We start from the raw sequence: 13,344 nt of genomic DNA on the forward strand, positions 1-13,344 counted from the left end.
ATTAATGCTATTGGGCTGGCAGCAGAGGAACTGTGTGACATGCTGACCATGAACAGAGGTGTTCCAGCTCAGCTCTCACTGTTAGGGGTTTGGGTTCCATTTGATGTGAACCAGAGTGGGAAACCCTTTTCTTTCGAGATAACAACAGTGAAGGGCATTTCTGTGAGCAGCACAGAGGATGTGGGAACTGCATCATGGCCTTGGTTAAGCCCAGCCTGCCCTGTCTGTGCTGCAGGTTTGCAGTGCCTGTGCCCTCCCAGCAGCAAGAGCAGCCCCATGGCTGGGCTGCTGCTGCTCATGGCCCCTGTTTGTTGCAGGTAAACACGCTGAAGAGCTGAGTCAGCAGCTTGTGCAGAGGGTCTGTGCCAGCTCCCAGTTAGTGTGGAGCCAATGGTTGTGTTAACCTGTGCTGGATGGCTGTCACTGCATGGGCTTGTGGAGCTCGTCCTGAAGCGCCTCTGCAGGCATCTGCCTTGTGGTCTGTATAGATGTGTGTCATCTTGGGAGCTGAATGCAGGGAGAAGGGATTGTTAGAGCCTCATCTCTCTTTCACCACTGGGAAGAAAACCTCATTTTCTAGGTATTGAGCAGACTGAACCTGGCCTGCAGGGAAGAACATGTGTGTAACTGAAGTGAGGGAATGGAACCCCAGCCTTCAAATCCTCTTTGACACCATGGAGATTCTGTTTCTAAAGGCAAAACTGTCTCAGTGTGTCCCCAGCCCTGAAGAACTCTGTGTGTGATGTTAGAATTGGGTGGCTCTAGGGACTACAAGAGAGTTTTGATGCTCTGGAGAAGCCTGAGTGGCTTTAACTTTTGTGAAGTTCTACACTTTGCTGATGTGAACCTGGAAGGGAGTGTTCATTGGGGAGATCTTGACCCTATTCCCAATCCTATTCCCAACCCTATTCCCAATCTGCATGTTCTTTTCCATCCATGGGGCCACCTCCAGGGAAGTGGGTGTGCGGGTGACATGACACCAGGGGAGCTGGCATGCTGGGGGCCAGCATTTGCTGCTGCAGACAGGGTTTTCTATAGGGCATCTGCTCTCCTGCTGCTTCCCCTAAACCAGCTCTTGGCTGCCTCATGCACAGTGATAGTGGCGATTTGTGCTCTTTATGCTTCTCATTTCCTCACCTTCATGGCCACATTCATTCATTTCACATTCACTTCATTTAGTGACTCAGAGGAACAATTGACTTTGCCCCCTTGCGACCAGCTCCATAAGCATCCCTGGGACCATGGGTCCCTGTTCCCTTCATAGCACTGCAGTCCCTGGAACGTTGCTGTTCAATGCACAAAGTACTTTGATTTCCTTGAGGGTCATGATGGGAGATAAGTCAAACAGGTCAAATCCTCTTGCCTGCTTTGATAGGGGTGAGGGGCTGGGGAGCAGGATGAAGTGTCTGGTGTGTTCCTTTTGGGGATGTAGGCCTATGGGAAGACAAATCCCTTTAAGAAGTGGCCTGGGACCTCAGTGGATGGTCCAAGCTGAGTCACTGCCTTGTCTGTGCTGGAGTTGTGCTCATTTCCAAGCATTCATTGGTGATTAATCAGTCCAAGGAGCTGTTACTGAGGTTTAGGGGGTATTTATAGTGAAAGCAGCCGCATGGCACAGCCCAGCTTGGAGCTTCCTCTCACCTTCAACTGCTTTAACTCCTCCAGCCCATTCCTCCCGCGCTGCCTTTTTGCCACACAGCATCCATGGCACTTCCAAACCTGGCTTTGCAACAGGGATTTCCCTCTTTTCCACACGCTCATGGGGCTGTGAGAAGGTGGTTTTACTGGGAACCCTCCATCAGCTTAATGTCAGCACCATTGGGTTTACATTTATATTCATCTCTTCCATGTTTGATACTATCTGGAATCAATGGGCAGAATTTAGAGGGTGAGAACTTGGGTCATTGCTCACATGTCACTGCCTGCAGGCTTTGCCCTGTGTTAGAAGCCTGTGCTTGATGGCAGCATTCCTACTGTCCCCCTCCAGCAGCAGATGGATGCTGCAGGCAAGAACTGAGCCCAAGGCCTCGGGCTTGTTGAAATAGATTTTTATTGCATTTCTGCAGGTTTTACAAAAATATGACAAAATAAATTAAAAAGAAATAAATAAATAACCCCCTTCAGTTCTGTTCAATTCCCAACACAATAAACCACAGAAAGGAATAATCCAACCCAAACGCCTCCCTCCTTGGCACAGCCACTGCCCCAAAGAGGGAGATCCCAGAGGGGCGCTTCCTTGTAGAAATACTTTTATTATAGGGAGAAATGGTTAAAAATGCCCTGGGCAGGGGGGTCCTGGGGGCAGCAGGGCCCTGCCCTCCCTTTTGCAAGCAGATGGGAAGAGATGGAGCCAGGACTGTTCCTCTCGGGAGGGAAAAGGGATTAAAGGAACTCTCTTTAAGCCTGGTGCCTGTTTGAGGGGGGCAAAGCTGAGCTGGCCCTGAGCACTCAGACACATGGAGAACCAGGAGGCAAGGGCTGAGCTTTGGGCTCTGCAGTGCCCAGGGTGCTGCAGGCAGGGTGCTGAGCCGAGGAGGGGGGGGGGGGATTGGGTTACCTGGTGCCCCCAGCCGGGCTGGGCTCTCTCCTGCTGCTGTGCTTTAACTCTCCAGGGCAGGGCTGTGTTGGTACCGGCCTCACTGTGCTCTGGGGTCCTGGGGCTCCCTTGTCCCTGCCCTCGCTCCAGGGATCTCCCCTGCATCCTGTGCTGCTGGCACAGGGCACAGCTGGGGTGGCCCCAATGTGGGAGATGGAGCCCATGGACCTGGAGAGCATCCACAGCACAGGAGCAGTGGGTAAAACCTTTGCCCTCTTCTGCCCTTATTGCTGTATAAAATGGCTTGGTTTGAAGACAAACACAACTAATACATGACATGTAGAAACAAGGATGGGGGGAACAACCTGACGTTTTCTACAGCCCAGGCCTTAGGGAGAGAGGGATGCGCTGACCCCATGAGGCTGCCCGAGCCTGGACCAGGCACAGTGATGGGGCAGCCCCCGGAGCCCCCCCCCTCTCCCCTGCTTGCTTTGGAGATGGGTGGTGGCATTGGGGGGCCTGGATGGGTCCCCCACAGTGAAGCAGCACCACTCAGAGCCGTTAGCACTAAACTACCCCCGACGGCAGAAGCGAAGCTGCTCCCACCCCATCCCTCCCCCTGCCCAGGGCTCGCGTTTCCCCCCCCCCCGGTCCCGTTCCTATCCCCAGGCTCCGGCGCAACCTCCGCGAGTGCCTCATTGCGAAATCATTCCAGGAAATGGGAAAGCGGAGTGGGAAAGGGCCGATCCCGGCTCCCGTTGCAGTCCCCGCGGCTGCTGCCCCCATGGGCCGGGCTCTGCCGTCGCATGAAGCAGAGCAGAGCCGCTTGCCTTGGGGTTGGTTTGGGGTTTAGTGCAATAAATGCTGCCCATGCATGAGGATCTGGGTGCTGGCGCTCGCCCCCCTCCCTCCCGGCTGGGCTTCGGGCAGGACAATGGCCGGTGCTGGGAAGGAATCCACGTGGAGGCTGCCAGGAGTGGGATGGAGCAGTGCCTGGATGGCAGGAGCTGTAGGCACGTTTGAATCAGGCTCCTCTCTCCACTGTGGTCTCATCCCTCTGCCATCAGGGACATGGTGCTGAGCCTGGTGAGCTGGTCCTGCTGGATCTGGCAGCGCTGAGTTCTCCTTGACTCCTTGGGCCACAGCATCTCCCTGTGAGTCTCTTCAGGCTCACGGCACAGAGCCAGACTGGGACATCTCTGGTGGGTCACAGCAGGGAAACCTGTTGGGATGCTCCGAACCCAAAGCCATGGCCAGGTGCTTTGCTGGGTGTCCCTGGTGCAGGATGCAGTGGGTCCCAGTGGAGGGGCTGGAGGGACACGAGGGGATGCGGCACAGGGGAACGGCGCAGAGCGAGGGGCCAGCTCCTGGTGTCAGGGGATGGCAAAGGGAGGCAAGAGGATGATGATGGTAACGGCTGCCTGGAGAAGGGAGCGCTCATTCCCACTCATCCCTGCTCCCCTGGAGCTCCGGTTACAGTTTATACCCCCCGCTCTCCTCCTCTGCCCGGCTCTCCGGCTCCTCACGGCTCCCTTCCTCCGGCACCCCATTGAGATGGGACTTGCTGGGCACCGGCCGCTCACCCGTGTCCATGGAGGGGCCGGACCGCGGCTGGGGGGATGCAGTGGCCACGGCACCATTGCCCCCAGCCCCTTCGGACTTGCCGAAGTTGAAGAGCTTGCCGGGATTGAATGGCTTGGTTGGCGACTGCACCTTCTCGGTGCCCACATCCCTCTTCGTCTCGGGCGACTTGAGGAACTTGAAGCTGAGGAAACCAGGGAGCTTGTTCTCGCTGCCCGTAGGGGACTGGGGGGACCTGGTGGTGGCCGTGCTGCCGGCCCCGGCCCCCCCGGACAGGAACTTGCCCTGCAGAGGGATGATCTGCTTGAGCTTCATCACGTTGTTGGTGGCCAGGAGGGAACTGGGTCTCTTGGGCTTGTCGGAGCCGCCGTGGGAGCCCCCGGAGCCTTTCCCTTTGCTCTGGCTCTTGTCGTGGGCCGGGTCCTGCCCGGTGGCCTCAGGCTTGGCCTCATCCCGGCTGCATTCCCGTTCCTTGCGGGCCTGGTACTCGGCATGCCGCTGCCGCTCCTCCTCCTCCCGCTTGCGCCGCTGCTGCTGCTGGAAGTGATGCTGTGCCTGCCGCTCGTGCTTCTGCAACAGGGATGCTGTCAGCACCGGGGACGTGCTCAGCCCCACGCAGGGGCCTGCCCCATCCCAGCAGCTCCTACCTTGAAGGCCTCGCGCCGCTGGTATTCCAGCTTGGCCATCTCCTCGGCCACCCAGGCAGGGATATCGGGGATGGCCACTTGGATGATGTACTTGAGGAACAGGGCGAAGTGCTGCAGGGGGATGAACAGGGCTCTGGATGAGCATCCCCACCCCTGGCACTGCTGCCCTCTCCTGAAATGCACCCCAAAAGGGATGGGGGGACTGGAGGAGTCACACAACAGCCTAGGGGGTTAAACACCTCATCCCACACTGGGAGACCCTACAATAACACAAGCACCGTACCTCCAGCACCACCACAGAGATGATGGCTCCCTCGGGGCTGAGCCAGGGGAAGAGGCGCTGGAGCTGCCCACACTGGGCAATCAGGTAGCAGTTGACCACGATGGCCAAGACACCCATGGCCTCCATCACCTTCTGCAAGACCCACGGTGCCAGGAATGAGTCCCCCAAGGGAGGTGGGACCCCCGGGTCCCCATCACCCCATACCCCACCTGCCACTGCCCGATGCTCTCGACGCGTTGGCCGAAGGGGCGCTGGAGCCCTGTGCACAGCTTGAAGGCATCGCTCCGGATCTCGATGATGTTGTTCACCAGCGCACACATGGCAGCCAGGGGGAAGGCGGAGGAGAAGAGCACCACGTACCCGAACTGGATGAACATCTCCTGGTAGTCCTGGAACGTGTCCTTGGGAGGAGGAGGAGGAGGAAAGGCATTGCCATGGGGATAGGGGGTGAATGCTGCATCCCACCTGCTCCATGTCCCTGCTCACCTCATACTTCTTCATGCAGCTTTCCACCTCTGCCTGTGTCAGCTGTGTGGAGTAGTCCTCCTCCGGCGGGTCAATCCATGACGCACGGTTGCGCTTCGTTCCTTCCTCCTCACCCTCCTCTTCCTCCCGGCTCTCTGCCACCCTCCTCCTGCGCCCAGCCCGCGGGACCACCGCAGGCTCCATCGCCTTCACCGGGCTGCCGGGGGCACCTTCGGCCTCATCCTCATCCTCGCACAGCTCGAAGACGGACGCGGGGTCCATGCCCTTCTCCACCATGGTGGGGCTGCCCTCCTCCAGGAAGCTGTCATCCTCAGCACCACCAGGCTCGGTGCTGCGCCGCTCGGCCCTCTCAATGAAGCTCACCTTCTTGAGCTTGAGCCCGCAGTCCAGGGCGCTCTCCTCCTCCGAGTCCGACTCCCGGCGCTCTTCCTCCTCCTCCTCCTCCTCGGGGACCCCACAGCCGCCGTTCAGACACTTCCTCTCCCCCCGGAGCCCATCGGAAGGGGCCTGGGGGTGTCGGCGAGGGACGAGCAGGCAGAGCAGGGCCTGGGCGAGCTGGTGGAGGCTGCGGAGGTTGAGGTCCCCCCGGCGCAGGCGCCGGTACAAGTGGGGCTGGGAGACCTCCCTGACGTTCTGCAGGAGCTGCCGGGTGATGAGCAGCGTGGCCAACATCTGCATGGGGACATGGGGACACAGGGATGCGCCGTCACCCCCATTGGGACAGGATGGGGGGTGCGGGGTCCCTGCATCCCCTTGTGCACAGTGTCCCTGTGGCATCGCCCCAGCCCCATTCCCCCCTCCTGTGACCCCCCCGTTGGTGACAAGTGATGGTGGGACCTCAGCTGGTGCCACTGATCCCTCCCAAAAGGCAGTGTGGGGGTCCCGAGGTGAGGTGCAAGGGGATGCCCTAACCCCCCCCCCCCAGCCCTGCTCCTACTTTGGATACTCCCAGTCTCCAGCAAAAGCCCAGGAGGCCCTTAAAGAAGATGAGAGAGAGGTGGAGGTGGAGGAGGATGAAGGGGAGGAGAGCCTCTTTGAGCTGACGCACGAGGCTTTGGGACAGAGAGAAGATGAGCAGGAGCTGTGGAAGGGACAGAAGAACAGACAGACAGACAGACAGAGAGACACCGTGAACAGGAGCGGGAGCTGGGACCCTGCAGCAGCCGGGGACCGCGGTGGAGGCAAGCGGGGACACCCCCCCCGTGGGGAGAGGGGGACACGGTGACAGGGATGGGTAGAGGATGTCGGTCCGGGCGGTGCTGGGGGGGCTCCGGTCGGTGCCGCTGCCCCCGAGCGCGGCCCCTCCTCACCTCCTTCAGCCGGTCCATGTCTTTGAGGTAGAAACCGATGTAGAAAAGACTCAGGTATGAATTTACAAACTGAAACTGTGGGAGACGAGGGCAGTGAGCACGGGGGGGGCACCGGGAGCCGCGTGTCCCTTCCCACCCCCTCCGGTCCCCTCCATCCCTCTCCAGTCCCTTCCCACCCCCTCCAGTCCCCTCCAACCCCCTCCGGTCCCCTCCATCCCTCTCCAGTCCCCTCCATCCCTCTCTGTCCCCCTCTATCCCCTCTCCATCCCTCCCCAGTCCCCTCCATCCCCCTCCGGTCCCCTCCATCCCTCTCTGTCCCCCTCCATCCCTCTCTGTCCCCCTCTATCCCCTCTCCATCCCTCCCCAGTCCCCTCCATCCCCTCTCACCAGGACGATTTTGATGATGAGATGCTTCTCGTAGGCACTCTGCAGACGATAGTTCTCTGCAAAGCAGAGGAAGGGGTTCAGGATGGGGCTCAGGGGAGGGGGGTCCCAGCACCCAGCCTTGCCCCAGCACCCCCGGGTGCCATCCGCAGCACACCCATGTCATTCAGCCAGTATGCGATCTTCTTGTAGAGCTCATCGCAGGCAGTGACGATGATGGCCAGGAGGATCTTGGGCAGGAACCGGATGATGCGGGGCAGCTCTTGGATGCTCAGCACGAACTCCTGCAGGGACAGGGATGGGGACGGGTGAGGCTCAGCATCCAGGGGTGCTGCCAACCTGGAATGGTGGGATGAGACTCGCCTGGAGCTGGAAGCAGCCCAGCATGAGGAGGAAGACGAGGGAGAGGCAGGTGAGGCAGATGGGGAGGCTGACCAAGCACTGGAATAGGAGACGCTTCCATGGTGGGTAGTAAAACTCCTCCGCGCTGGTCACGGGGCTGATCCTCTTTATGCCCTAATGGGGGGGGGGGGGCAGGAGCTTGTCACCCTCCCCACAGCGGGCACCCCAGAGGAGCCCTCCATGACCCCAGCATAGACCTCCCTGAGGGGCTCATTGTGGTCGGGGGGGCTCAGCCAGACCCAAACCCTGGGGATGCTCCCAGCCACAGGAACCCCCTATCCATAGGAACCCCCTATCCATAGGAAACCCCTCCCCAGCCATAGGAACCCCATAGCCTTGGGGACCCCCCCTCGCCACCAGGGCTCACCCTGAACTGTGGCCGTGGCTCCTCGATGGACTCAGCCGGGGTGTCCAACGTCCCCCATTTGTAGGCGAACTCAGCACCGCGGCGCTTCCACTCCTCGAGGAAGAGTGTGGCCCAGATGACGTTGAAGATGGCAAAGACCACGCAGCAGATGTCCTGGCTGGTCTGCAGGAGCCACAGCACCCACTGCACCAGGGCCTGCCCCTGCCGGCCCCAGTATCCCCATCCCCAGCTCAGCTCCATCACTATGGGCTTGGGAATTACAGCGTTAAAGCATCATAGGGAAAGGCTGGAGCAAGGAGGGATGGAAAGGTGGAAAACAGCCCCTCTGACCCCCCAAAACAGGGATTCACCCCATTTCCTGACCCCTCTCACCTGGTCGTTCTCAGTGAAGGTGTAGAGGATGGACCCGAACACTGCTGGGTACACCATGGCCGAGGTGTAGAAGCCCAACCAAGCGAAGTACATGGCGATTTTCACCCCAAAGTAGTCACAGATCTCATCTGTGGGGACCATGAGGGGGACAATGAGCAGAGCTGGGACCCCCCATCGCCCCCATGCCACCCCTCGTCCCCATACCGAGCGGTTGGGCCTCGCACACTGCCTGCACCCAGGACTTCATGAGCCGCTTGAGGATCCTCTGCTCGTGCAATGGGAAGAGCTGCTGGATGACACCTCGGGCTGCCAGCTCCGGGACTGCGCCGCAGGGCACAGTGTGAGGGATGGGACGGGGGGGCACAGACCAGACCCCCCCATGCACGTCCCCAGCATGGCAGGACAATGGGGAGGTTTGGGGTGAGCTGTGGGGACAGGGGCATGTGGGGCAGTTCTGTACTCACTGATGGGCTGCCCCTCCAGGAAGTGGATGTTGTGCAGGGACTCTCCCTGCTTGGCGCGCAGGTTCTCCAGCCAGTACCTGATGATGTTTTGCCGTTCCTGCAGCACCAGAGCAGGGCTCAGCCCTGGGACCTGCTCCCACCAACCCCTCTCTTGCCACACGTGTGTCCCCAGCCCTGGACCAGCATCGCACCCAGTTTGGGGGGTGGCTGCATCAGTCCCTGATCCCCTGCTTCATCTGGGGAGGGTAAGAGGACCTGCCTTCCCTGCCCACATCCCTGCATCCCTGCCCTGCATCGCCATGGGCCCACAACCCTGTGTCTGCACATCCCTGCACCCCCACATCCCCACATCACTGCATCCCCACATCCCTGTGTCCTGCATCCCTGCATCCACACATCCCTGCATGTGGCATCCACGCATCCCTACATGCCTGCATCCATTCATCCCTGTATCCCTGCATCCCATATCCCCACAAGCCTGCATCCCTGCACCCCCACATGCCTGCATCCCTGCACCCCCACATCCCTGCATCCCACATGCCTACATCTCTGCACCCCTGCATCTCCACATGCCTACATACCTGCGTCCCCACACACCTACTTCCCTGCATCCCCCCATTCCTGCATCCCCACATCCCTGTACCACACATCTCTGTATCCCTGCATCCCCATGTCTCCAACCCCAGGTCCCTCGTCCCTCACAGCCCACCTGAGAGGTGAAGAAGTAAAGCTCGTTCTCGATGTTCTCATAGATGTAATCCTCCTCACAGGAGAAGCTTCTCATTCCGCCTCCGAACTCTGCTTTCACCGGCTTCCGCAGCCCGATCTCATCGGCCCCACGCAGCAAACTGCAGGAGGAGGGCACAGAGCTGGGGACACAGGGGGGGACACCCCGAGGACCACGGCAGGGGCTGGGGATGCAGCCAGGATCCCACCTCTCATAGGTAGCAGTGACGAAGAAGGCATAGACACGGGTGTGCTTGTGGTGCCGGACCTGCACGATGAGCTCGGGGATGCCGAGGCGGATGTGGTTCAGGAGCCAGAGCAGCGTGTGGTCATCGGTGGTGTCTGCACGGTGCCGGTCAGCACAGGTCACAGCTCCCAGCACAGCCCATCCCGGCCATTCCCTCCCCATTCCTGCTGTGCCACCACCCACAGCGGCTCCAGCATCTCCCTACCCGGGAAGGTCATGAGCACGTCGCAGTTCTCGGTGGGCACCGTCTTCATCCAGGCCTTGTGGGACATGATGTAGCGCCCGGCCTGGAGCAGCCGCTTCCCAAAGAGCTTATCTGCCGGAGGCAAGGAAGGAGGGAAGGGATGAGGGACACCCCAGGGCCCTGGGAATCGCACCCCAAAGCACCCAACCCAGCGGCCGGCGCATGGGGTGGGCGCAGGGACACCCTGTGTGTGTCTGTCCCCATGGCAGAGGTCACACTCCTGCTCCTGGTGACGCCGGCTCCGGCTCAGGTTTCTCCTCCGGCAGCTCCCAGTGCCCAAAAAGGTCCCCGACAGCTGCCGGGGAGGAGCTGGGAGCGTGTCCAGGCACCCATGGGTGCTGCTGGCCATGAGGTGTCCCCTTGGTCCCCCCCCATCCGCTCACCTCCTGCCGCAGCCCTCGGAGGGGCCGAGATCCGGCTCCAGGAGATGGGAAGAGGCAGGAAAAATGGGGAGAGTGGCAAAGCAGCCGGTCTCCATGGCAACCGGGGAGGCCCCGCATCACCGCAGAGAGGTGGGATGGGGACAGTCCCCAGGGTCCCATTGTCACCCCCCTGTGGGGTGACACGGCCCCTCTCCATGCTGCAGGCTGTGCGCAGTGTGGGGACAAGCTGTCCCCGTGCCCAGTGTCCCCATTTCACCTCCTGGGATGGATGGGGACTGGGTGCATCCAAACCAGGCAGGGAGAGCAGGATGGGGCTCCCTGGTGGTGCTGGGGAGCCCTGTGGGACCCCATGTGCCCCTGCCCCGTGCTGGCTGTGAGCCCGGCCACCTCCCTGCCTCAGTTTCCCCTCCTAAGCCAGGGTGGCAGACCCAGGACGGGGCCTCCTCGGCTGCCCCAGGGCTGGGAAGGTCCCAGGGCTCCGGAAACGCCACTCACACCAGGACCTGCCAGACCTGCTCCCAATGCTCATCCCTTTGGATGCACCCGGGCTCCGGACACCCGGCCGGGCACCAGGGCTGGGATCTGGCAAACTCATCACCAGCAGCCACCAGGAAGGGGCTGCGGCGCCAGGCTCTCAAAGGTCTCCCATGTCCTGGCACTGTGGGTGAAGCTGGGGATGGTGCCAGGCTGGCAGGAAGCCACCCCCAGAGTGGAGCCAATCCTGCTCCCAGGGGCATGTCCTGCACCCGGCTGCTGGGGTGCCAGAGATAGGGTGCTGAGGTACTGGGGTACCAGTGTGACAGGGATGGGGTGCTGGGGTGCCAGGGTACCAGGGTGCCAGGAGCAGGGGTGCCAAGGTGCTGGGGTACTGGTGTGCAGGGCAGGTATGCAGCACTGGTGGCAATGGTTGTCTGTGCTCACTGGGCCTCTCAGCAGTGCTGAATTCACCCACTCAGGGTTATGTAGGCCCTGGCATGGGCAGGGCAGCGGAGGAGCTGCACAGGCTTGGGCACCAGCTGCAAATGGGGGCGATGCTGGGGGGGGACAGGAGGGATTTTCCCACTCAAGGTCATGGCAAAAGATGTGGATGAACTGCAGAGGGGTCCCCAGCACCGCCGTGAACCCCAACCACACTGGGGCTGAGCCCTGGGGTCCTTCTCACTCCACTGGCCCCCAGCCACCCCTTGGCAACCAAACTGGCACACGGGGCTCACTGCCGGCTGCAACATCCCAGCCCACCCCAAAACCTGTTGTGTCCCCCCCGTCCACCAGGGCCCTGCTGCTCACCTTGGCTCTCTGGGATAAGGTCATGGGAGCTGCAGCGTGCTGGGAATGACGCTGCCCCACCGCCGAGCGGAGCCCGTGTTTCTGGGGGGGGAGCGGTGATGCCGCATCCCGGGGGGCACACAAAGTGGGTCACCCTCCCGCAGGCAGGAGCCCTGCTCGGCAGCACCGCGGGCAGCAGGCCCTGCCTGCACTGCCTGGCCATGGGGACACCGACCTGGCCATGGGGGTGTCACCTACCCCTGGTGCCACACTGGGGGGACATCCCAATCCCAGCTTGGGCACCCCAAAACGAAGCCCTCATCCTGGATCTACTGCCCAGATCTCTCCTGGAGGGCACAGAGATGGATGGGGGGGGGGGGGGGCAAAGGCCTGAACTGGGGCAGCAAACGGGCCTTCCATGAGGACTGCATGGCCTCAGTGGGACCATGGACCCGGTGCTGGGGACACCGTCCCGAGGGGGCACGGGCCAGTGCGGGGAGGGTCACACAGAGCCCCGACCCCCGCAGGGCCATGGATCCCCTCGGGCTCTTCAGAGCTGCTCAGAGCCGCACCGGGGGCTCGGCCCGTCCCGTCCCCGCGAGCCGCATCCCGGCTGAGCCCCGCCGACATCCGCATCGAGCCGCATGGAGCTGCCCCCCCCGCAGCCGCAGCCCCGGCCCCCGCCCAGTGCCACCTTACCCAGGACGCCGGTCGGGGCCGCCGGTTCCGTTCGCTCCTCCCCGGCCGGGGCCCGCCGGGGCCGGTCTCCGTCCTGCGCTGGCACCGGCGGCTCGGGCATGGTGCGGGGCTGGGCGGCGGGGGCCGGTGCATGAGGCCGCTGCGGCTCCGGGCTCGGGGCCGGTGCCGCCGGTGCCACCCGAGCCGCTGCCGCCGCCGCCGCCGCCGCCACCGGGGCCGGGCGGGAGGAGGGACAAAGGCGGCGGAGCGGAGCGCTGCGTTCCCGGCCCCTTTAATTGTCTGCGCCGGTCGTACCGGCCACGCGTGTCCGGCCGCGCCCCGTGGGGTGGTTCTGCGGGACCGGGGCACGGAGCATCCCCCCCGGAGCCCAGTGTCCTCACGTACCCCGGGGACTGACACATGTCCCCGTTATCCCCACCCCCCCGTCAGTGCCCCACATCCCCATTTGCCCACCCCGGGACTGCCCCACATCCCCATCATCCCCCCCCGGAGCTGTCCCCTGCATCCCCAACCCCCAGACCTCCCCCCCTCCTGTTCACTGGAGCGCTCAGGGGGAGCGGGGGGGGAAGGTAACCGGAGGGGGGGGGTGGTAACCGGAGGGGGGGGGTGGTAACCGGAGGGGGGGAGGTAACCGGAGGGGGGGCCGTAACCCGAGCGGGGCCGCACGTTGGTATTTCGGTAGCTCTCCTCTGTCTCCCCCCTCCCTTCCCCAGCCCGGACCCCTCACTCTGGGGGGGGGGGGGGGGGGGGAACTCTCCACCCTGCGGGTCCTGGGGGTCAGCGCAGCCCCCCCTTTGAGCCCCTGGCAGGGTGGGCACTGGGGTGCGGGTACCCCTGTGCCAGGTCCCGCTTGTGTCCCCCCCCCTCGCTCCGCACACCCGCTGCTATTCTGGGGCAGGGGCTGGATGCCAGCACTGAGAGCGGTGCCACAAGGAGCTGTCCCCTCC

General features: G+C 62.3%; 1 protein-coding gene across 3 annotated transcripts; it reads right to left on the bottom strand.

Moving 5' to 3' along the window:
* Positions 1-3,192: 3,192 nt before the first annotated feature.
* ANO8 (anoctamin 8) lies at positions 3,193-12,530 on the bottom strand. Of its 3 annotated transcripts, XM_034070946.1 has the most exons (17): positions 12,398-12,530; positions 10,011-10,121; positions 9,768-9,900; positions 9,542-9,680; positions 8,833-8,929; positions 8,573-8,689; positions 8,369-8,496; positions 7,997-8,158; positions 7,591-7,743; positions 7,385-7,511; positions 7,231-7,286; positions 6,844-6,918; positions 5,534-6,205; positions 5,257-5,448; positions 5,048-5,179; positions 4,765-4,875; positions 4,010-4,687 (listed from the first exon to the last, which is right to left on the bottom strand). In XM_034070946.1, the coding sequence occupies exons 1-17, from the start codon at positions 12,495-12,497 to the stop codon at positions 4,010-4,012; spliced, it is 3,183 nt and encodes a 1,060-aa protein (XP_033926837.1). In that variant the 5' UTR covers positions 12,498-12,530. The 3 variants fall into 3 exon arrangements, with proteins under 3 accessions (XP_033926835.1, XP_033926836.1, XP_033926837.1); XM_034070944.1 differs by lacking the exon at positions 12,398-12,530 and having other exon boundaries at positions 3,193-4,687; positions 10,011-11,007; XM_034070945.1 differs by lacking the exons at positions 5,048-5,179; positions 12,398-12,530 and having other exon boundaries at positions 3,193-4,687; positions 10,011-11,008.
* Positions 12,531-13,344: the final 814 nt, after the last annotated feature.

This window comes from Melopsittacus undulatus, chromosome 19 (assembly GCF_012275295.1).
Source record: "Melopsittacus undulatus isolate bMelUnd1 chromosome 19, bMelUnd1.mat.Z, whole genome shotgun sequence".
Lineage (NCBI taxonomy): Eukaryota > Metazoa > Chordata > Aves > Psittaciformes > Psittaculidae > Melopsittacus > Melopsittacus undulatus.